General features: G+C 42.6%; 1 protein-coding gene across 1 annotated transcript in view; it reads left to right on the top strand.

Moving 5' to 3' along the window:
- The first annotated feature begins 2,769 nt into the window (after positions 1-2,769).
- The window catches only part of GLG1 (golgi glycoprotein 1), a 79,184-nt gene continuing 57,087 nt past the window's right edge, over positions 2,770-24,866 (top strand). Inside the window, exon 1 of the mRNA XM_042027375.1 lies at positions 2,770-3,096. Coding sequence (XP_041883309.1) covers positions 2,785-3,096 — 312 coding nt within the window. The 5' untranslated portion in view covers positions 2,770-2,784. The remainder of the gene's footprint in view (positions 3,097-24,866) is intronic.

Genomic DNA, 24,866 nt, shown 5'->3' with positions numbered 1-24,866 from the left:
CAAGGCTGGGAGAAGGTGTTCCTTGAGCAAAAAATGAGTCTCTGGAGATCTCCCAAAGGTGTGGGAAGAAGTGAGCTGTAACCTATCTCCACTGCTCCCTTCTGTCCTCATCCTACGACAGATGGAGGAGCAGAGGCAGCTCTTGCACTGGGCTAACTCTTCAAATAATTCTCACTAGACCAAATAGGCTGCCAAGCACGGGCTGGATTTTGCTGGCTTTTGTTTTCAAGTGTTCCCAGCTGCGCAGCCCCTGGATGCCAGCACAAAGCCATTTTCCCAAGCACTGTGTCCCAGTGTGACATTGAAATACAAGAGGCAAGGGAGACTTTGCCTCTCCCTCTCCTGCCTTCACCTGGATGAGGTGGCTTTGGGTTGGTGGCTGCACTGGGCTCAAGGTCCACTGCTAGCTCCTGGACTGGGTAAGACAGTCAGTGGCGTTCTCAAGAGAAAGGTTTCTCCCGAGCAGGACAAGGCAGCCTGGGGCAGGAAGGGAGCAGCCCTACCGCTCTGCTTCGCTCTGGCTCGGGGAGCCAGGGCACACCCATGGAGCACCCTGGCATGCAGGCAAAAGCTTCTGACTTTGGCCTGATGCCAGCTTGTACTGGGAAAACTGCTCCTGGAGTCAACGAGGCAGAGGAATTGAGGTGAGATTCTCCCTGTCCCCCATTTCCATCTGCTGTTAGAAGCAAATCTGAGATTTGGGGGCAAACCCATCCTTGGAGGGTGTTGTGAGCTGGCCTGGTGAGATCCTGGTGGGACATCTGAAGAGCCGTAGTTGCTGAGCTCTTGTGTCCCACTGCTGCCACTGCCCCAACACCTGGACAGGTACTTTTTTACTGTGAAAGTTTGGGTCTGGCTGCTGGGGCAGAGTGGGCTGCAGCATCCCCAAAATGCTGCTCCGAGGCGGGCTGTGTGGTTGCAAACACTGCTTTTAGATGATCCATCACCAAATTCAGCATCCAACCCCCCTTATTGCCTTAGGAGGAACTTGTAGATCCCATCGACAATGAGATCAGCCATTGTAGATCCTACTTTGGAGACCAGATCACGCCTACAGCCTATTTCTCTCCATTCCCATGGACAAAGCCTGGAGCCACTATGGAGCGTGACATGCCAAATCCCAGCCCCCAAAACAGAGTGTCTGGCACTGACAGCACAGGAGGTGCAGCCAATGCATCAAACCCGAAAATGAGCCGTCTCATGGCACCCCCAAAATGTGATTTTTCTGCCCTTGTTCAGCTCTCTGCTCCCTGCAGCTACCCCAGGGCTGCACCCCCCTAGTGCAGGCTCTTGGATTTACCCCATCCCCTGCAGCCGGCCCAGCATCCTGCCCAGGAGGGGCCAGGAGAGCATCCATATATAGGCAGAAGATCAAGCCAGCTGATAATTTGGCACTTAGCATGGAGAAATGACAGCAAGAAATTTGAATGTCAGCATTTTATTAAAGATTTTGGGTGTTTTTAGCAGCCAGTCAAGTTCCTGTTTTCACTGTAGTTTCCCTTTGTTCTTCTGTATTTTTCCTTCATTCTTTAGTATTTTTTCTTTGGTTTCCTGTGGCTTTTGTTTGTTCTTCTGCATTTCTTCTCGGATCTCCTGTATTTTTTCTTTGATGCTCTGTATTTTTTTGTTGATGTCCTGTACTTTTTCTTCGTGGTTACGTATTTTTATTTCATTCTCTTTTTTTACTTCATTCTTCTCTATTTTTTCTTCATTCTTTGGTATTTTTAATTTGTTTTGCTGTATTTTTTCTTTGTTCTTACGTATTTTTTCTTTGATCTCCTGTATTTTGTCTTTGTTCGTCCATATTTTTGTTACATTCTCTTTTTGTATTTCATTCTTCTGTTTTTTTCCTTCAATCTCGTCTAGTCTTTGTTTCTTCATCTCTATTTTCATTTCGTTCTTCCGTATATTTTCCTTGATCTTCTCTATTTTTTCTTTGTACTCCTGTATTTTTATTTCATTCTTCTGTATTTTTTCTTTGATATCCTGCATTTCTTCTTCAGTGTTCTTAATTTTTTCTTTGATCGCCTGCATTTTCTCTTCGTTCTTCTGCAATTTTTCTTTGTATCTCTGTATCTTTTCTTCCTTCTTCAGTAGATGTTTTTCGTCATCCCGCTCGTTAGCCGCAAAGCTCAGTTTCCCCATTACGTCTCCTACCTCCTCAGTCGCTGGGGCAGCTGAGGTGTGAGTGGGAAATGAGAGATTTCGGGCAAAAACTGACTACAGCTGCTGAGAGAGGCGAGGGACTGGCTGCCGCCTTCCCAGCGGGCTGAGCACGCCCAGGCTCGGCTCCTCGCGTCCCCGGCACCGGCGCTGGCTCCCCAGTGTTGCCCTGCGTGGCTGTGGGGCCGCGGAGGCCGCTGAGGGGCTCCGGGGGCCGTTCAGAGGCTGCGGTAACCGCTGAGGGCCTGCGGGGCGGCTGAGGGAGTGCGGGACCACTGAAGGGTGGCGGGGTCCCCTGAAAGGCTGCGGAACCGCCGAAGGGCTGCGGGGCCGCTAAGGGGGTGCGGGAGCCCTGAGGGACGGCGGGGGTCGGCGGGGCCGTCAAGCCGCGGTGGCCCCGGAGGTGGCTCCTCGTCCTCCCGAAGCGACGCCTCGCCCGCCTGAGGCGACAACGGTCGGGGCGGGGCCAGGGCGCGTGCTGAAGGAGGGGCCAGGCTAGGCCACGCCCCCTCACCGAGAGAGGGGCGTGTCCCGCTGGGGTGACGTCACGGAAGCGCTGATTTGCATACGCCGTGCGTGCCGCGGGGCGGGCGGGCAGACGCCGGAGGTGGCGGATCCAAGATGGCGCCGTGCGGACGTGTCCGGAGCCGCTGCCCGGGCCCGGCGCTGCTCCTGCTGCTGGCGCTAGCGGCGCGGCCGGCGGCGCCCAGCCCTGCTGTCGGCCTTGCGGGTGCCGGCGGTGCCCCGCCCGGACCGGGGCAGCCGGTGGGGCCGGGCGCGGCCATCCCGCGGAGTGCCCGCGGCGGCGGGTCGGGCAGCGGGTGGAAGCTGTCGGAGGAGGCGGTGTGCCGGGAGGACGTGGTGCGGCTCTGCTCCAAGCACAGCTGGGCCAACAACCTCGCCGTGCTCGAGTGCCTGCAGGACGTCCGCGAGGTGAGGGTCGGGCCCGGGGCCGGGCCGGGCCTGCCCGCGGCTGCGAACAAAGAGCGGGGTCCGCGCCGCCCGCGCCCCGCCGTGCCGCCGCCCCGCGTTTCCCTCATGGTTTGTGTTTTAAAAATCGGAGTTTGCGCTGCGGAGCTCCGTGAGAGGAGCGAGCTAGCTGCGGGGTGGATGTGAGGGCTCCGGAGAGCAGCTCCTCTTCATCTGCAGCTCGGGGCTCCGCGCTACCGCCCGCGCAGCGCCCTCCGGGCTGGCAGAGCTCTCGGAGGGATGGCTTTGTGTTCTGGCTTTGGTGCCTTGCGGGGTTATTCGTTTCCAGAGGTCTGGGAGAGCCCAGCCCGCGTAGTGCTGAGTGAAGGCGCCGTGCTCGTAGCAGCAGTGACCTGAGGAGGTTTTTTTCACGTTCAGGTTCCCACCTTCGCCTAGAACTCGGCTGTAGAGGCGGCTGGTTTCCAGTCCTTGGCTGTGTGTGTGTGAACCTCGATATACAATCATTAGACCTGGGTGACTTTATTGGGAGGTTAACGGGGCAGCCTGTGTTGTTCCCAAACATTTGTCGTGCGCGGCTTTAAGTCCAGCTCGAGAAAAAACTGAGTTGCCACCTTCGAGTCTTCCAGCTCCATCCTTTCATTCATTCCTGGGCTCAGTTTGAAGCAGCCTTTGGGGGACGTGCCTTTGGTGAGCTGTTCTGGTCTTGAGGTCTGTGTAATCCTTGGCTTCTCTGCTGTGAAGTGCAGGAATGCTAGGCTGGGTCAGTTTTAATGGTGTTTTGCCCAGTTGGGAATGCAATTAGGAAAAACCTGGGCTCGTTTCTCATCCCTTATTATGGGGACAGCAGATGGCAGTGACAATGGTTACTTTGACCGAGGGGAGTCTTGAACCAGTAAGTGTCAGTGATTACTTCTGGCTTAAAATGCAAAGCTAATTTAGATTTTTATCTAACTTCACGTTTTAATTTTGGGGGGTAGTTAGTAAGACCCTTGTGGTAGGTGTTTTAAATGAGTCCTACTGCAACATCTGTCACAGTTATGAAACGCCCTGATAATGTGCTTTATGAATAACTTGCCCCTTGCTGTTTCTTTCACCTGTCTGGGATCTTTTGGCCCCCTTGCAGGGAGGCATCCTATCCGAGAGAATTTCGGAAGCTGACCTCACAAGCAGTGGCTCACAAGCTGCCAGCCTGCCAAAAAAGCAAGCTCTTGTTGTTCCTTTCTTTCCAGTAGCATAGCCCCTCCCTACTTTTTTCATAGTTCCAGTGCTTGTTGGTTTTCTGCCATTTTAGCAAGGTAAACCCTTTTGTGGTCTAATTTATCGGTTTTCTGCTGGAATAGTTTTGTCATTTTTCTGAGTTAAAGCACAGAAGAGGGTGAGTGCAGGGCTGGGACCCAGGGCTGTGCAGGGAGAGGGAAAATATCAAATCGAAGATGAAGGAATGCTATCATGCTTTATTTTAAGCGAGTACAAACCTTTATGTTGGCTCTGCATATCTCCTGAGAACTCCACTCTATGAATGTTATGTCTGCTTGTGGTTTTCCTTTTCCTATTCCTAAGCCTGCCTTGATGTCATTAGTTTGCTGGCTGTTGGTCTTGTCTAGCTGTAGTGCTGCCTGACGCCCAGTGCTGAAGGTGAATCTTTTCCTGGGTGACATTCCAGGCATCGACAGGACATCTCAGGGCTCTTTTGGATTGAGTTTTCTCTCTGAAGGTGCCACTCTGCAGCCTTGCCCTTATTTGTCTGTTACCCTGGAAAGAGCACTGTCAGCTGGTCTTAACCCTCAATGGTTTGCCCCCAGTAACACTGATGTGATGGGCTGCATCCTGACGTAAAAATGACTTCACAGAGTGCTGCGCTGAGAAACTAATTAAAATAGCTAACTTCTGTGTAGCCCTACTGTTTAACACTTGATATTTAGATTTTGAATAAAAGTCATGAGTTGTAAACACTGGGTAGCATTTCAGCTGATAGGGAATGGGGTCAGATGTTGTCTCAGACATTTCCTTTGCGTTGGAGGTGACAGCGGAGGAAATAAGTGACGTATTGGCCGTTGTTGATATAACTTTTACTTTTGACTTTAGAGCATCTGACTGCTTGTTTGGATGATACCAGAAAAGTGTCAATTACATTTTAAAATGGGTGAGGATCTAGTCTGAGTCATACAGCCCACTTAAAACCAGTCAGGCTATAGTAAATGGATATTTGGGGGAGTTGTTTTGTGTGTGATACTGTCAGTGAGGACAGTGTGTGGACACTGCTGCAAGTAGCAGGTAAGATTTTTAGATGCAGTTAGGCTCCAGAAGCAGCCTTTTTTCTATAGGTGTTTAAGGTAATCTTACTTTTCTCATATGAAGTTTCTCTAAAGTGGAGAAAAGTTCATTTTGAAACTGGGAGTGTTACTATTAGGATTGTCCATTGATCTTTCTTAATGTGATGTAGGTAAGCTAGGACACTTCTAAATATGAATAACCAGGAGAAACAACTACTTGAAACGTTCCTTTTGAGTCCGTAAAATATAGAGAAAAGAGAAGGTGTGCTTGTTTCATTAGTCAGTGTGAATGCAATCGCATGGTTTCAGTATCTGCTGTTTTCTAGGTGTGCATGTCTTCAAAGTACATCATCCCTTGCTTTCATTGGGTAGTTCTGAATCTAAAGGAACAGGAGTGTTGAGTTGGTGGTTGACTGGTACAGGAGCCCAACTCGTAAGGCAAATGTTGAAAGAAGTAGTTTAACACAAGTATTCAGTAAAGAATGGTGTGACACAAAGAAAATATTAAAAAATCCCCCAAACTCCATACCCAAAACCCTACACAAATGAAAAAACCCACCCAAACCGAACCCCCAAATAGTAAATGTTAAATTTTGGTTTTGAGCGATCATTTGTAGACTGTCAATTTAAAGTATTATCAAAAGAGTTATTTAAGCACGGTGTACTTTTAGAATTCTTGAAGAAAAAGTAGTCAGATCCCCAGACCGATATCAAATACTTTTTACCACTTATTTTTCCACTGAGTCAAAGAAATGTTTAATTAATGTAGTGCAGAGTCCTCTTTCCTTTTGTAGTAGAAGGATGGGAAGGATGCTCCTTGATTGGAGAAGGAAATGGTCATGGTTAGAGCTACTCATCTTAAACATTTTTGACCATAATCAGAAAATAGAATAAACCACATTTTTTTGGTGTGTTTTGCAGATGAATTAACTTCCTTCTAGTTAGAAGTATTCGTGCGCTGGATATATTGCAGTTTTGAGTGACTTAAATTTTGTCATCAAGATTTTAATTATTATTCACCGAATACTATGTCATGATATAAAAACAGTAGAATGGGGTCGAGTGTATTTATATTTGTAAAGACCATGTTCCAAAGTGCTTTTTTCCTGAAAGGATTCAGGTTGCGAGCCTGTTTTCTGGAAAGACTTCAGAGCTTGCATTTCACTGAACATAGGCTGTAGCCTTTAAACCCTTTTTTTGTGGGCTTCCTGCTAAAGTGATTTGCATGGTGGTTAAAGTATAAATAAACCCATGAAATATTAATATATTTTCTAGGTAACGATTTTTGCTTGATTAATGATGATTTGCATTTGAAGCATGAGTGAGTTGTTGAATTTGAGGTGGGAAACATTAAAAGGGATGAAAATAATCTTAACCAGTGTGGTTCTCTTATCTGGTTTACTAGTGGAGCATAATTTTACAGTTAAAACCTATATTACATCTGGTTAATTGGTGAGTGAATTTGATACCATAATTGTTGAGCTTTGCTTGCAAAGACTGTGCAATATTTAAAGCATTATATTGTTCTGTGTAATGCTAATGCATTATAGGCTAAGTATTTTTTCTAAGATCAAATGATTGTGGTTAACCTGGGATTACAGATCAAAGTTTTGGCCTCCTGCTACTTTCTTCATCCTGAATGGTTCTGTTTCTTTGGTAGCACCTTTATAGCAAAGACAGTGTAATTGAGCCTGAATGCACTGCCTTCTGGAAAGAATAGGGCTCTCTCAGTGTTGAGGATTGGATTGAGAAGAAAACAAGTTATCGTGACAGCTGTGTATTTCAAGAATAGTATTTTTCCTGTTATTTCAGGATTGTAGTCGGTGTAAAAGGCCAGGAAATTCATTTGATGTGACTTAATGGACTAGGGAGCATGTACCATTTGATGGGCTGGGAACTGTCACATTTCTTCCATTTAAATGTTTTATTCCTTGCACTCGGTGTATTTGAGCTCCTTAAGTGATCTGATAAAATAGTGTCAGTGAAATGACTTGTTTTAAAATTATAGATGAAGAATATAAACCAGACAGTAATGCATTGGAGTCTTCATCTCTTTTGGTAAGTGTAGGAAAAGTTGTGTGTGCTCAGGCCCTGTCCTGGTTTCATAGTGTTTCTACCTTTTTGGCAAACGGATTGGAAATGTAAAGGCTTCCCTGAAGCTTTTTGCTCACACTGAGGTAGATGAGTGTGATCTGTCACAGTAGCTTATTTTATTTTATTTTTCCTCTTTTTATCTCCCTAATTTATTGAGTTAAAGGTCAAAGGTTTTATTTTGACTCGACATAAGACATTATGTCATATTTGCGCACGTACTCCTGTTATTATGTCTCTCTCAGCTTTCCCGTGCACAAGTGGAGGCTGGCGTTTAAACTACCCTTTTTGAGATGTGTCATTTGTGGCAGCAGATGACTGGTTACCTGTCCAGAGCTGTAAGTAATTGAGAGCTGTGGATTAAACATAGCGTGAGGGTAGGCTAGTTCTTAGGAAATGCAGATGGTGAAGACACTCTTGAGAGGGTCGACCATCTCTTTCAGCAGTTACGGGTTTTTTTCCACAAAATCTCCAGGCATTCTCCCTGGCCTTCAGGGAGAGCTGTTTTAAGAAACTGCCTGTTTCTCGGGTTGATAAATCCGTGGTTGTGGGATGGAGGCTGTTCTGGTTCTCTAATCGTTACTATTGCAAAGGAGCAGGCAGTTAGTATTCCAGTGGTGCTCTTACAGTGCCTACAGCATTATCATCTGGTTCACATATCAACGCTCAAAGGGTTGGGATTTTTTAAAGGCAATGATCAGAAACCTGAAAGATGTACCTTAAGCCTTGCCAAGGGCTTTGCTTACATTTTCCCTTCTTTCTAAGGGATATTGACCTGGCGATCATTCAAAGTCTGAAAAGGACACAGGAGTTTAAGAACTGTTGCATTCCTGAGAAAAATAAAAGGGGAATTCTTACCAATATAGTTGGAGTTGAGCTAACTTAAAGGAAAAATGTGTTGCAATTCTGAGAGATTGAGTTAATTATTGCTCTGTAACTGGACTCTGAGTTGAAGCCTGTGACATCTGAATTAGAAATTTTCAGATACCATTCTGTCTTAAATGGAGTTTAATGAAGAATTTATGACAGTTTGTGGTAGATGCAGATTACTTTGAGTGGTCAGGATAGTCCCTCCTGCTTCTCAAATTCATGAAATGGAAGATGGACTATCCAAGAAGAAGAGAGTGGCTCGACCTAGGATTAAGGATTGAGATGATTAAGTTTTGAAAACCACATGAGCAACAGGAAGGCAAGGCTGGAACACTGAAGGTTTTTCTCCTGAGGCTTGGCTTCTTCACTGAGATTAGCTGCATTTTTATTCTGAAGTTCTCGTTTTCCCTTGTGTTTGGATAGTGTAAGCTCAGTTTCCTCCTGGCTTTTGTAGTTAAATCTTAAAGTAAAATACTAAATATACTTTACAAGTTTGGGGGTTTTTTTTAGGCTGGTTACTTTGGCATCAGCCTTTGGCTTCATCTCAGGATGTAGCAATATTTAAAAGTGCTCTTTTCTTCTGGCTGAAGACATGTGTGAGCTGAATAGAGAGGAAGATGGTCTCTCTCATGCCAGGTCCTGGACTTACTGTCTTGTGAACAGAACATTGAGCATAGCTTCTCAGTTGTCCATATCCTTAGCTGCACTTTTTGTTATCAGAGAGAGTTACTTTTGTGGTTTTTTTGGGGATGGGTCTTAATTCTGTGCTGTTCTTGGCAGGCTGGTACTTGTGGTAGCTTGTTGTCTATCAGTTTGGCCTGGGATGTTTGGCTCAATAAAAGAGATTATCTTACAGGTCTGCTTCCTCCAGCAGGCTGGCACTGTTGGCCTGCTGTGGCTCTGCATACCAAGGAGAAAAGGAATGGAAATACAAGGGGAGAAATAAAGTTTGATGCAGGCTGTGCAGCCTGGGCTTGGCTCAGGGTGCAGTGAGAAAGCTGTGTGTGGGGAGGCGATTTACTGAGCCAAATAGCTGAATATATTGAAAAGCAAAGACTCGATCAGTTGTTACAGTAGAGACAGGTACAGCTAGGTTGTGTTTTGCATGCACTCTCTTCTCCCTTATACTGGAGGAAAGGCGATCTCTCTGGTGCTGCTTTGGGTTGTCATGGTTGGAACAGAATGTTTTGAGGAAGGATTCTTCTTGGCAAATAAAGTGCTGTATTTGTTTTCTAGTACAGAGATGACTAGGTGTTCCTTGTAGTGTAGCTTTCATGCATGCACCACTTTTCCAGTGGATTCTGCTTATTTGGTCTTTGGAAAATGCACACTTGCTTTGGAAAAAGCTTTGCAGTTATTCTTCCTAATTATATACCCCAAAGAATTGGATGAATAAAAGGTCTAGGTAGTCGCCTTTTTATTTGAAATCTTGCTTTAAAATAGTTTTTTCTTTTTGATCTTCTGACTAATTCAGTTTTAAAGTATGTGAAGTTGGTTGCTATGGCACTAAAATTTTTCAATTCTGTTAGCTGATAATTTTCTGTTATCGTAGGATACCTTGATTTTCTGGATGTTCAGCTTATCAGTATCCATCACAGTGCATTAGGTGAAGAGCAGAGATCCTACTTTCCCTGGGTACCAGTTTGTGGCATAATTGCAACCTTTTTTCAAGACAGGAGATGAAAACCCATCCTGTTCCACTTTTGAGCAGGGGTGACATTCATAGAAACTGTCCTGGAACGCTAGTATCTGAATGTCTGCAGCTCTGAGCTGAGAAATCTCCTTCAGGAGTTAGAGGTGTCTTTTTTCTCTGTGCTGCCTTTAGAGTTTTTGTGCATAAGTTTATTTAATTTTATTCCTTTAGATAAATGTGTCTTTTAGATCTTACAGCTTTGTGAGCTTAGATTTCCCGTGTTTGCATTAGAGTGCGTTTCTTGTTTGTAATGTCTACAATTTTGCCTTAAACTGAACACCTGATGCCTTTAGTAACAGTAGGCTAAAGACTAATGGTACACATGGAATGTCCCTTTTGCCAAGTAACACCATAGGGAAAAATGACCATCATCATGCAGGACAGGAATGACTATTTGCTGCATTTGTTATTTTTTGTGCATCTTTGCCTGAAACAGTGCATTGCTGAGAAGTGCTGAGGTGGCAAAAGGTAGTTAATGTAATAAGTTTTCATGGTTTCTCTACATACCTGAAGTGTTTTACTCCTTTCCAGTTAGTGGTAGAACTGTGTGCTCTTTTGTGAAAAACTTCTTTTAGTTTCCTTAGGTGATTCTCAGGAGTTTTGAGTCTCTTTTAGAGAATGCAAGTGGTTATGCTGATGTAATTAAGTGCTTGTATGTCACAGTGTGGGTTAATACCAAATAGCTCTTACAGCCCTGCTATGCAAAATCAATCAGGCAAATGTGCTGTCTTTTGTTTAAAAAATAATGACTAGCTTAATCTGGTAGCAAGTTTGCTGTCTAGATCTTTTGAATCTTAATAGGAAGCTCACCAGCCTTCATCATGCTCAGTAGTTTGCTAATTGTGGCTTTCTTTTCTAGACTGTTCTGTTATTGCAGGGTAAAATACTTTGCACCAAGTGAACTGCAAAACAAACTCAGCAGAGCATGCATTCTTCTAAGTGTTGAAGTAATTGCTCTACAAAAAGGTTTTGATGGAATTAAACAAAAGACAACAAACCCAAACCTGCTTGGCTTGTAGACCTTCTGTGACAGTCCAGACTTGATTTGAGCTGAGTCAACTTTTGTTAGTCTGTTCTCAGCTGAGTTGAAATAAGATCTGGAAGGAGCTTGCAGTCAGCTCTTTCCTTACCAATTGAATTTTTGGCTTATATCTGTCTCTGTGGCCTATCTGTGTACGTCACAAAATCAGAAAAACTAACTACTTTCAAGTAAAATCACTGCAATGCTGCAGTTGTCATAATCTGCAACAGGAATTGTTCATGAGACTGCAGTTCTTCAGCTGTGTTCATGGTGATCTAAACAAATCAATGTTAATGTGATCCTCTTGTAAAATTCAGACAGGCTGGTCAGAACTGTCTCCACTTATACAAGGTCCTGATTAACTGCAGGTGCAGAGAACTGTTGACTCTAGTTTTATTTGTCAAGCGTTTTGTTTTGCTGTTCGCTTATGACGTTGTGTTGACTCGGATGCTTTTTTGGTCATAGAATTATAGAACCCTAAGAGTGGTTGGAAGGGACCTTAAAGGTTGTCTCGTCCTAAGCCCCCTGTCATGAACACAGACACCTTCCACTAGATCAGGTTGCTCCAAGCCCCCCTGGATTCCAGGAATGAGGCATCCACAACTTCTCGTCAACCAACAGCCCCAGTTCCTGCCTTGACTGTTCCTTTTGAACTGCTTCTAGGAACACACCATATTTTTGATGCTTCAACATCTGAGATGTGTGAGGGGTGAGATGCTGGATCTCTCACCGTGACACAGGTATTCAAATTTGTGGTGACATCTGTCTTAACTTACTGAAGCCTATAGAGCTGACTGTGCAGCAGAGGTCAGAGATTTTATGAATGTAGTAACATTGCTTACTTTTTTAACTGGAGGCTTCCAGGCAGTGATCAGTAGCCATCTTCACTTGTTTCTGATCGGTTGTGTGAAGTAACACCAGGTTTTAAAGCCAAAAAGAGAAAATGCTGAAACAGTTTATGTTGTAAATCTTTCCTGCATTTTTATGAAACAGAATGCTGGAATGGGACTCCCATGGTGAATGCTTGTCCTGTCTCTAGGAATCGCCTGGGAGGGTGTGCTTCTAGGGAACATTTCCCTGAACTGATTCACATCTCTAAAGATGTACGCTCATTTTAATATTAGTGTTAATAGCCTTAATTAGATGTATATGTCCTACTAGCTGTAGGAAGGATGGTTTTCTGTACTTCCCTCACAGAACACAAAGCTTTGCAGTGTTTCATATTTTTGCTTCGTGGTCTGTGGTTTAGCAGGCACCAAACATATGGTGTACCATCACTGATAATACTCTCACCTCTGACTCCAGAAATAGCAGCACTGTATAGGGCAGAGTTGCCTGGAATAATGCAGTTTGTTCCAGCTCAGACACTCGGCAGTGTGGCTTGAGCTTGTCCACATCAAACCCCTCTCACGTGCTCTGGGGCTATGTTGGCTTCCTTTCCATGAGCAGCTCACAGGTAAGGCTTACACGAATGGGAAAAGCGTACAACAGACCACAAACTACAGGGTTTTTGGTTTCCCTCCCCTCCTCCAGGCATTTGTGAAGTCTTCCAGCATCCTCTTGTAAAAACCATAGTCTAAACTTGTTCTGCTAGGGAGGGTGCTGATGGAATTTAAATTCTTCTCTTTGTATGTCAGCTCTTCCCAAAGTAATTTCCCCAAATACTTTCCTCCCTTGAGGCATTTCAGTGAAACCCATCATGACTTTGTGATGCTCTCCAAGATTATTTAGTAAATGTTATCCTCTAATGTCAGTTTTATTCACTAGGGTTCAGTATCTCAGACTTAGTATACTTGAAAAAGGCATTTTCTGAAAACTTTCTGAGAATGCTGGAGAGCTCAGGTGGGCTGTGTGGTGCTGGCATGAAGCTGGGAGAAGGATTCAACTTGAATTTCTCTGTCGTATAGTTAAAAGAGAGGATGGGGTCAGTGCTCTAGTCACTTACCTGCTGGGTTTTGCCCCACCACAGCTGTATTATCCAGTGTGGTGTCTGGATTGGTTTAGGGAAAATGGAATAGGACAAACGTTTCTGTTGCTTAGAGCTGTACATCATGAATAACTTTAAATACCATGGCAGCATATTGTTGCCATCTTAGTGATCATTTGTCTGTTGAGAGATGGAGTTTGATCTCTGACTGTAAACACTTCTACTTTGCCTACTGGGATCACAAATTTGGAATTGGGATCCTGTCTAGGAGATCAGAGTTTTAGGTTAAAAAAAAAATCCCCTCTGTGAACCTAATATGAAGCTATTTAAACAAGAATGATAAAAAGGGAAGATGTTAAGAGATGGTAGCAGAGTAGCTTAGAGGTTATTAGGCATTACAATATTGGAGAATACTTGTATATCTTAAAATCTTTGTCTCAGGTTTTAAGGCAGAGTATTATTTCATACACCGTGATTGCTATGATTTTAAATTGGGGCAGAAGAATCTTTCCAAACTGAACTTTTTTCCTTAGCAGCCATTTAAATTAAACTTGTGGAGGCTGGCTAGTATTATGATCCACTATTCTGGGAGCCAGTGATGCTGAAAGTACTCCTAAATAGCCCTTCTGGGCTTTAGTATGGCTTTCTAAGTTCTTTGTATGTAGCACACTTTTTGTAGCATTAAAAGCTGTAAAATATATCAAAAGATCATATTTGAAGAGTGTCTAAAATAATGCCTCAAAGCTGTCAAAACACTGCACATGAGTAAAATTTGGGCAGTGTGAGTACAGTGCTATTTGCTCCCACATTTATAGAGCTTGTTACTTTGTTCTACCTTCTTTTGGGGTTTGATCCATTGGTAGCGCTTCACACCTGAATCCAGGCCTTCAGAAGAGCTTCTTTCTGGTGAATCTGAAGCCATATGGACAGGGAAGCTGCATGGGTTGTTAGGAGATGAGTGTCTTTATTGGAGGAGGTTGGGGAAGGTGGAGAATTGAACAGCACAGCCACTGTGCCAGTCATGAAGCCACCTGGAAACAAAGGGAGGGAAAATGATGTCAGGGTTATTCCCTTGTAGACGCTGCTGTGCAGAAGCTCAGAGGATGCAGTCACAGGCAGACAGTGCTTTTTGCTGTTGTTTTCCAGCTGGGACTCTTGCTTCTCATGGGATACTAGAGCAGCAGGCTTGTGTTGAGCATCTGAGCCTGTAGCTGTCATTAATAGCTAAGGTGGGCACTGTTCTTGTTTGGTTGTTGTTTGTTTTAGCATGGACTTTTTCATATCATTCAAATGAACAATCCAAAGCTATGCTAAGTCAAGTCATCTAATTAGACTTTCCAGAGCAAGGTCCAGGAACAATCATTCCAGCCTGTTCTTGTGCAGAAAGTACATATTTTCATAGAAATAGACTGTAATATTCCTGATAACACTGATAAAATTACAGAATTGGTGGTGATGGTGAATGCAGTAGCGGGAAAAAATTATTCATTTTACAGAGAAACAAACAAGAGGCTTTGATTAGAATTTTTTGGATCCTGTGGCATATTGCTGGAATTTTGACCATGGAAGTATTTATCTTGAAGTTCCAAGGTTTTAAGTTGGATGTGGTAACAGCAGAACGATGTTGCTTTTCCCTGGAAGAGGTACATGATCAGGTGAAACTTCCAGAATAACAATGACTTGGAGAGTGTACAATGCTTTCTATGCTGGTGTTCCAGGTGGTGGTAGTTGTTAGCGGCCCCCTTACTAAAGCACATCTTGCACCTTGCTCTGAGAATTGCCACAGCCCTGGTGTGAGCAGAACAACTTCCACGTCAATTACCTTTCCTGTGGAGTTACCTGTAGAGTCATCCAGTTTGCCTGGATGAGAAATGTGTTAGGATCCTGTGACACTTTGGGAGCTGCTGGTTCAAATAACTGTGCTTTGGTTTCCTCAGCTACAGTACTTGGCAGCAGTAGAATGGTGTACAGGCTGAAAGCGTGGGCTGACAGTGAGTCTGTCTCCCTGCCGTGAACAGAGGTGAAGTTTGGTTGAGTTTGTTGTTTTTGCTTTTCAGCATGACATGTTCCATAACAGTTGAGCTTTGCCCCTACAGTCTTGGGAATGAGTAGCGTCTCTTCTTAATTGTGAGCAGATTGCATTGGGGTTTTTTAAAATTAGTCTCTCACCTGAATGATTCTGTAATTCTTTGTTCTTCCTTACAATAAAAGATATGAATGTGTTTAACATTTAGTGGCAAGACTTGCTGTATCAAAAGATAAGAGGGCACTGGGCGTCAATCTGAGTTACTTGATGTTCCACATTCTTTCTTACAGTCTGTTGCTAGCTTTAATCCATGAAAAATGCTTTGTAAAAATATGGAACAATTTCTTTTGCCTGTAGCATCTCAGTGTCTTAAAAACATTGTGGGTTTGAAATGGTGCTTCATGCTTCTTTTAGAGCAAATCTGCTACATGTTTTTGTCCAAGAGGAATTATAGGACTAAAAGAGTAGTAATATGCTATTTCAGTACGAAAATGCCTGAGGCTCTCCTGAAACAGAAGTGTGGAGTAGAATGTTACTGACCTGAGGAATGTATTTGTTCTTAGTTTTGATATTCACATGCCTGGTAAATATTTGGGATTTGATTGCCATAGGCATTCTTCTTTCCAGAAAACTGCAGCTCCTCCTTTTAATGTGACAGAGATACCCTGGGAGTAGTTGTGGAGGAGGGAAGGGGCACAGGCAGCTTGTCCTCAAATTCTCTAGACGATGTGTCTTGCCAATTTTCTGGCAAATGTTTATGAAGTCACATGTAAACTGCAACAGTTGATGTATCTACTTGGGAGTGTAAGAGCCTGAGATATGTGTGTGATGAATACTGCTCATGACTTTGGGAATTCTGCAGTGCTCCCTTGGCTGTAACACTGTGGATGCATTTGGGTAGTTTATCAATGAAATTCCCTGTTGAGAAGAAAGTGCTTGCTGAGGAAAACAACAGATAAAGTTACCAAAATAACCCTTGCTCCCTGGAGAGCTGCTGGAGGAGGGAAGAGTCTTGTCAGTCACACTTGGATTTGAATAACATGACATAACATCCTATCAAATGGTTTAGGGTGAATGGAGTGGGGGGCTGCTCTTCCAGCCCCTCAGGCTTGCTTTGTGTTCAGAGCTTGGTTGCTTATGTAGGATGCATGGGATTGAAATGTTAAATTAAGTGTAATAGTTTTAAATCTTGGCATGTGTCAGGCTTGTCCAAGCTTAAATAAATTGAGTGCAGAAGTGTATCTCTTACGCAGATGTGCCATAGTTGAATAATTGATACATATGTGAGCAGGGCCCAATTTTATATACGGTGTCTGAATTTTTGCAGAATGCCCTAGTGAACTTGAAAGTATTTTCTTTCTCTGAGCTATTAAACAAGTTGTGAATAGTCTGTTCTTTTTATTTCTTTAAAAAAATATATATTCCCCAATTGACTTTATGCTGTTTGACCATTTACTTAGTTTTGAGGAATGCATGTCCTAAATGGTGATTTTGGTGGGTGTTTCAAATAGTTTATGTTGCAAATCTGAGGCAGTACTCTTGCAGAGAGCAGAGGCACTGGGTCTGTCTGCAGAATGACATGAAGGACCATGTTGGTCCATCCAATTCAGTAGTGAGTTCCATGGCAGGTGGGGAATATATTCTAGAGATGTGTCAACAGTTACAGCTAAATTGCCATGTGAAGATTTGGGATTTCCCTATTCCCAGAAGGAGAAACAGCTTTAGCTTGGATATCTTTAGTAAGTGTCTCTCTTTTGTTTGTTTAGGGAGTGAGCTGACCTGTTTGGTCACTCATCCAGAAATGTTTCAACATAAGTTTCTGAATGAGGTGATCGGCTCTTCTCTCCCAGGAGTGATTTCTCTGGATAAAACGGTGCATGTTCAGTACAGCTTTCAAGTATTAGATGCAACTCTTTCAGCCTAAGATCTTGCTGCAATTGTTTGGAAACAAATGAGACAAATATGTTTGGTCACAGAGCTTTTCTCTGTTTTAATGCTCGTTTTTGAAGAAGGGATGGTCTCAAAGATATGTTTTGCTGGTTTGGGGAAGGAGTGGATAGCACTGTGTTTCAGCTGATAGAAAATTTAGTTTGTCCTCTTCTAAAGCTGCACACCATGGCATTCAGTAATGCCAGTAATAACATAGGCCAATTATATGTTTATTTTAGGCTTTTCCTTTCTGAACCAAGCATTTTATTTATCCTGTGTCAGGGGAAGATGATTAAAAGATTCTAATGAAATTTTCCTGGAGGTTTTTTGTGCTTTTACTGATTCCTTGTTGGTAAGGTCAGCATTCCCTGGAGGTTTGCATGCTTCAGCCAGCCCTTGATATGTGTTTGTAGCTCTTGTCCCGCTTTTTATGCTGTCTTTGTGATGTGTTAAAACCTCTGCAGAGTGCTTTGAAGAGAGCATTCCTGGGAAAGCCATGTCTGGCTTTATTCTGTCATGTCTTGTGACACTCCTAGGAAGAGTGTTTACGGGAGAGGCTAAAGTGTGATGGCTTGCTGGCTAAGTCAGGCTGCTTCAGGTGCTCAGCTCTCTGGTTAAGAGTCTTGGACCTGAGAGGATAGAGAAAAATTCTCTAAAACAGCATGTTAGCATGAGCATCCATACTCTGGAGCGGAAACTGAGACATGGTGTTAGGATTACGCATTGCATGTTCCCATCCTAAATCATGGTGATGGGTAACAGTTGGCGGTCTGGGTACCTGCCGGAGTGAGCATTGATCTGACTCAGAAGCACATTAAATCCATGAGTAATAAGTTTCTAACAGTTTTCTGCTTCACTGCTTTTTTGTTCAGGGAAAATGAGAGGTGGTTCCAGTATGCTTGGCTGTGACTGGCAGTGCTTAGGAGTAGCTTCAGGTGTTTCAGTAGTCCCTGCTTCAGATATGCTCATCCTGGAGAGATCTGAGCACTGTCAGCTCATCCAGGGAAAGCCTGGGTGGCTGAAGTTGCAAGTCAAGGCCTTGTGGGAGGAGCGTGATACTAAAGTCATGGAGGAAATGCTTCAGTTCCATGTAATGGAAATAGGGCAAAAACTTGGTGAAGCCTTGGTGGGAAAAGATATTATAGGAAAGTCCATATTATATTTGGAATATAAATATATTAAATAATTTATAAATATTAAATAGATAAAATATTATATAAAAATATAATATATATAAATATATAAAAAATATAAAAAATTTCCATATTATAGGAAAATGGGCTTAAGGGGGTTAAAATTTGTACCTGTGGCACGTGGCTGTGTAAATTAATTCAGATTAAATATCTAGGGAAGCTAATGGAAACATGTTTTAATGAACCCTGGCTAATTACTCTATTTAAAGTTCTTGATCAATACCCAGGAGATCTCAAACTGCTTGCAGGTAGTTTTTTGGTTTTTTTTTAAACAACCTGCACATATAGATATTTTCAGTGTTCTGCATAAAATCAAAACAACTGGAGTCACTTGCTTTGTAGACTTCTGGTTCACCAGGGCTTTATAATATTTGGGAGTGGTCTGTAAATTAAAGCTGAAGACTTAAGCATTTTCAAAAGTATTAATTGTGAATTTTTGATGGGAAGTGCAAAGGAATAAATGGGCTTTAGGAAGCAGATACTAGGACAGAACAGTGTTTCTGAAATAATCTATGGTGTTAAGTGTGTGACAAGGCAGCTGGGTGTGATTTTTCTAAGAGAGGAAAGAGTTCTTGTAAATATTTGCTTGTGCAAGTGACCTATATAAAGACCACCTCTTACTCAGAACCTTCATTTTCTTCAGAATACTGTCTGAATTTCAGTGGACTCAACATTAATATTAAATAGAAATGTCAGGCAGGCAGCCTTACCCTGAAGGCATAAACTACTGTCTTTGAATTGGTTCATATTAAGGAAGTTGGGATAAGTTTAGTCTTCTCTGATTGAGCTAATTAGCAAAACTGCACTGCGTCTTCATAGCTAATACATCCCTGTGTGTGCAATGGATGCATAACCAAGCTTAGGAAAGGTAACCATTCAGCAAACAGCCTGCAACACTGCCTCCTTGAGACTTGTTTCATGGATTCTCCAGGTATTCTGTGACAACTGCCAAGTCTGTCAGATAGATGGCTTTTATTCCTGTCTGTATTCAACCCAGTGCAGCTTTTGGTCTCTCGTTGGTAGCAGCACTGATTGCATCAATGGAGAAGTATCTTTGCACCCTGCTTTGACTGGTGTGGCAAGGGACTGGCTGTGCACAAGAAGGCTTCAGCAGCTGTCAGATGCACTAATGCTGTACTGCTTAAAGCCTTGCCCTCTTCCTGTACTTTGGTGGCAGAGGGGTACAAGAAGCAGCATGTTCCTTGGAAAAGAAAGTTAGGAGCCTAGTAGTCTCATTAAGGGAATCCCAGGTATAATGTTCTCTGTATTGATGAATGTCAGATCACACTAACTTAAAACCACCCACAAACTCCACATTGTAGGTCTTGATGAAGTTTGTAAACCCTTGCAGGCTTTCACTGAAATGATTTAGTGGTTAATGGGCTGACTGAAAAGATTCTTTGCTGGGGAGCTTTTCAGAGCTGAAACTGGCAATTATTTCGAGGAGCTGTTCCTGAGGTATGAACGGTCTTCTCAAAAGCTTTTTAGTTACACCCCAAAATTTGTTACATGGTAGAAAACTTGAGATGGAAGTTGTCACTTGCAGCCAGAGAAACCAGAGTCCAGCTGGCTCTTGAACTTTGTAAGAGAGAAGTCCCTGGAGCAGGCAGTGAGCAAACAGGGGTAAGGGATAACATGGAAATCATGGGACTTTGTGGCAGAATCCTGTTCTTCCCCCTTTTACAGAAAACCAAACACACCCTTCTCATAAATTTGAGATCCTCCATTCTGTGCTGTCTGAAAGCTGCAGTTGTGTAATGTTGTGTTAGCATAGTGTTTCCTTGAAGTTCTTGGGAAGATCGTGAGGTTGAAAAACAGCCAATAAACATTGTTCTCCATATTTCTCCAGAAAAGAGTGGGAAAGTTGGAATGTTATGCTTTAGTGTCATTGTAGAGCTGGCTTTCCATGTTCTGTTATCTTCCATTTAATGTTGTTGCTTTTCTGCCTAACTTGTCTGCTTTGTTTCATTGCTGATACATCTCTTGTTTAAATAGGGAAAATATCCCTGTTATGTTATCAAGAAATTGCTCAAGCATGACTAGAGATAAAATTAACTAGCAAGTGAGTGCTCTGTGCTTTGAGGAGTGGCTTCAGATGATAGCTCACATTCCCATACTAAAAATGACCTAAGGCAGTGATATAAAAAGACAGGGGTAGGCATGGGATATCAAACTGGAGTGAAACCTTTCATCCAATGGTGGATATGAAAGGACGAAATCTAACCTTAACCAGAAGATGTCTTTCTTTGTATGCAGAAGTGCAACAGTTTTTGACAACTATCAGTCTTCGGGGCTTTGTGTCCATGCAGTTCGAAGCCAGTCTGGCTTGTGGCCTTTATGGGGCCTTTACTGAAGAGCCTCAGTAAATGATTGTAATCACAGTGATTCTTTCCTGCAATCTTGTTAGTCTCCAACAAGAAGGTGGGGATCAGATATAGACAGGGTTTCTAGCTGCTGGGCTTGCTGATTTTCTATTCTTTTCTTTTCTTCTCTTTTTTTTTTGTTAATACCCGTTTCACCTCAATTCTCCTAGATGTTCTAAAGGCAAAGAAGCTGCTGTACAGCTGTGATCACATCAAAGCCTTCAAGTATACCAGCAAATCTTTTGAGAACAGGCAAATCTGTTCTGTAGTTTTACTGTAGTGAATTCCTAGTGTAGATCCCAAGTACTGGCTGAAGGATTTTCTCTCTATGTGATTTGGTGCCTGCTTGGATTTCCAATGGCAACAGCTGTGCTGGTGAAAAATCATGTGTCTAGTTGATGTCTTGATGTCTTCCTAAGAAACATGTAGAAAAGGCCATGGCCGTTCAGACTTCCTAGGAACAAAAGTGATGAGTTAACACAGTAATAGTACTTGGTTTTCATCCTTTACTACTTAATTTTCTGTAGATCTGTGGATAATAATATAATAGAATGTTACATTTTCCTCAACCTCTCAGGTAGTTGAAACAAATGCTTTTTTTTATTAATGGGTCATCTACTGGTAGTTGTATTCATTGATGTAAGTATTATTGAAGAGGCAACGCAGCTGGTGGTCCACAGGTTGGTATATAGATGGTTGTGTTCAGATATCTGCTTAATTCAGTGTTAAAATTGGATGTCTGGTTGTGTTGCTCTATGCAGACTCCTTTGCAGGTTGTCTGCAAGTAGTTCAAGCTGGTGCTTCTTAAAAATCAAACAACCTTGCAGCCAGCTCAGTTGGTATAAAATTATTTTCTTGGATCTCACAGCAGCTTTACATTCTTTTGCAAGGTTATCCTGGACCACATTTTTGGAGCTTTAGTTCATTCAACTAGTTTGTGTTTGCATGCAGTATTTCCTTTGCTGGTTTACGAGGCGCCTCTTGTGGCACATCTTGTTGCTGTGCTTAGTTAAGCCAGTTCAGCTGCTGGCAGGGCCAAGCTGTGCACTGAATTCCTGATGGAGCAGGAGGTTGCAGGGTGGACCCAAAGCTTTGATCGACCATTAACTTGAACAGCCCAGCTCCTCAGACAGTGGTACTGGTGATGGTGTTCAGGATGAACAAAGATGGGGATGTGTAAAGAGTGGAGCAGGGTGGATCCTAGAGCCTGGTTTGAGCTGCCATGCTTCACTGTGTTTGGTCTCTAGAGCAGCATCTGAGTTCCACAGGCAAAATGGTCAAGGAGCTGAGCACTTCTTAGATGAGTCTTAAACACTTAAGAGTGCCTGTAAGAAGGACAAAAGTTGTACATGAATCTCAGCAGCTGAAAGTCTTTATTCAAGTCCATCAGTTTATGGATATGCTGAAAATTGAAGATACAGTGTAGTGTTAAAATGAGGTACAGCCTTGTAGTGGTATTGCTGTCTGTCTTGAAATAATTTGAAAGTTATTGTCTGATAACATCAAGTGCTCACTCTTGGAAGTTCTGGAGAAAATTAAATGATTTCTCAGAAGCTGAGGTGCCAGTGAGTCTAATATATGACAAACAGCAGCAGTAATTCAGTTTTATTAGACTTGGCAACGTAACACCTCTACAACTAAGCTGAAGGGGCATTTGATTTAAGCATAATACTCTTAAGTATCAGTGTATAAAAGAAGGTTCAAAGAGAGAGGATGCTACAGAATGTTTCCAGGTAGTTAAAATTCCGTAACACCTTTTTTCCTTGCTACCTCCTGTCTTCTTAATCCTGCCACTGCCAGTGAATGTGACTGCTGAGCAGAACTGGATGAACATGCAGACTTGAGAGCTGCACAGACCTAACCAGTTGCTAAGCTTTCTCTCTGGCATACTCTAACAATGCTTTTCTTATTCTGTTTAATTTTGTACTGTGGTAAAAGGAGGCTTTCTGGTTAGACTAATTTACCATTATTTTCTCTAGCATTGCTCAGACTTGCATATTTGTTTTGCACATCTCAAAAGATGTCTGATATTAAACCAGTTTTAGTTTTTCCAAATCTGAGATGGGCATATATTGAAATAGATGCTCAGTCAGTAAAAAGAGCACCTTGATTTATTGTGAACTTCTGGGTGGGAAAATGTCCTTAAAAGAAGGATATAGACTTTATGGAAATGTGTTGTTGTCCTTTCTAGTCAATACAGAAAGGTTGTCTGATGCAATTTTCTGGTGACCTGTTTCTAATTAACATGCAAATTAACTGCTTGGTGCTGGAAATCAGGATTGCAAATACGAAGTGCTAATATGCATTAGGCTGGGAAATCCCCGGCATCTGTTAAAGCTCCAGCACTGTCTGTCTGCCTTGTGTTTGCTGCTGCCTGCAGAGCGGTTCCCTCTGGAGAAAGAGCTACTGCAACCTGCTGTCAAACGGCTCCTTTGTCTCACTTTAAAGAGAACAGGTTTTAATTTTGTGATGTTGATGCTTATTGCCTCACATAGGGAGTCATTTGAGTGCACTTACAGCCCTGGTTCACCAAAACTGGCTGTCGTGAAAACAGTCAAGATGAGCTACTTCAGGTATTTCCCCAGAGGAATTGCAGTGTTTGATGAAATAACTTACTTCTTTGTACTAGTGTTACAAGTGTCAACTAAATGAAGAAATTAGCATATTTATTAGTGCTTGTCATCACTTAAAATTTGGATTTTCATTAAATGCAGCTGTATGATTTTATATTTAGAGAGTGACTTTGATATAACAGGTAGAGATGATTAATTTAATAAAGGTCTGGTCAAAAGTGGGGTTGTACCTTTGTCTTTGAGGCATCTGCTTATTTTCATGCCACAAAACATCTTGTTTTTCCTCTTCAGCGTTTTTGTGCCAACATTACCTACTACCAATGATCAAAACAGCTGATTTAGTAACACATTTTGGCACAAGCTGTGTAAGGTACAATAAAACTCCACTTGATTTTTGCATCGCAGCTTGTTTCTAGTGCTGGCAGTTTGAGAGAGACCTTTTGTGCAAACTGGGCAAATTTCAAGTGGAAAAAATGAAGCAGAAAAGTGCTCAAAACCCCTTTTCTTCACCAAAATGCAGCTAAAACTTAAGCTTTGTAAGAGAATTATGTTGAAACATCAAACTGTCAACAAAATTTGGTCTGTTTTCAAGTGGAGGAAAAAATCACTTTTAGTCATGTAAATTGGTTCAAAGAGTTAATAATCAAATGTTTTGGTTGCAGATAGACTCAGCTCTCTGAATTCTCCCAAAGCAGGTTGTCATCCTGTCTCCTGCAAGCTGGTTCTGGAAGAAACAGTGGGAGTGTGTGTAGTGAGTCCTAATCTGCCCCATTCTGAGTGTCACTAAACTGCACCAATAAAGGTGTCTGGAAGGAAATCTGTCTGAAATTTTGTGCTAACTAGGTTGGGGCAATATAGTAACAAAGTTACTTTTGAAAAAAAAATTGTAGCTCAAATTAGCATGGAGGCTGTTAATGAGCCTAATTAAAAAGAAAGATTTCTGAAAAAACCAGCATGAATTACTTTTCAAATCAGGGGTGTTCTTGCCTATAGGCTGTACTTTTTTTCAGAAGATACTATAAATCTGCCTGAGAAGAATGAAAGCATTTCAGCAAACCGCCTGTCGGCACTTTGCACTGTGGTGCTGCTGTGTAAAGCCTGAGCACCATGCACCTTTCGTGGCTCTCTTGTCTTTACAGCGTAAAGCCTCACTCTGCTAATCCTGCTTCCACCGAAACTTTAAATAGAAGATGAGGAAGAGGGATCAAGTCTTCAGTTCGAATAATTGATGGATTAACTCAGATTTGCTTATCTCAAAGGGCAGTAAGAACTGGCTTCCAGTGGTGAGCCCCACCTGCATTAGGAGAATCTTGCTTGTCCTGACAAGGTTTCCTGCTGCACAGTTGTTGAAGGAGGCAGGCTTCCAGAAATGTGTGGGAAACTACCTGGGTGTTTTAGAGGGTGTCTTGCTCCACCAAGTCAGCAAACTTAGTGCCAGGTCTGTGCAATTGGTTTTGTAGGGAAATTTCCTATTCCAGATGTGCGATCTCTTCTTCCAGTTGTGAAGTTGAACTGAGTACTTGTGATAACTTGCTGAGTTAAAAATAACAGCTAGTATTTCCCCTTAGATCAGGCAAAGCATCTTGCATCCATCTCCCCCTTTCCTAAAAGCAAGCCTGTCTCGGTTTTGAAAGACAGGTGTCTGCTAAGGAAGGCAGAGGCCCCCTTGAAGTGGCAGATATAACCCCTTTTCCCTCCAAGTTATTATATTTTGAAATCAAGAGCCTTTAGGCGAAGATGTGGGAAATAGGAATAACAGTTCTTTACTATATATATATATATGTATATAACCAGTCAAACAAAACAACAACAAC

The sequence above is a fragment of the Corvus kubaryi genome, unplaced genomic scaffold (assembly GCF_017639235.1).
Source record: "Corvus kubaryi isolate FWS band 111438036 unplaced genomic scaffold, C.kubaryi_AGA036_p1.0 37300, whole genome shotgun sequence".
Taxonomy (NCBI): Eukaryota; Metazoa; Chordata; class Aves; order Passeriformes; family Corvidae; genus Corvus; species Corvus kubaryi.
The sequence above is the reverse complement of the archived record's forward strand: the minus strand, read 5'-3'. Positions and strand labels throughout refer to the sequence as shown.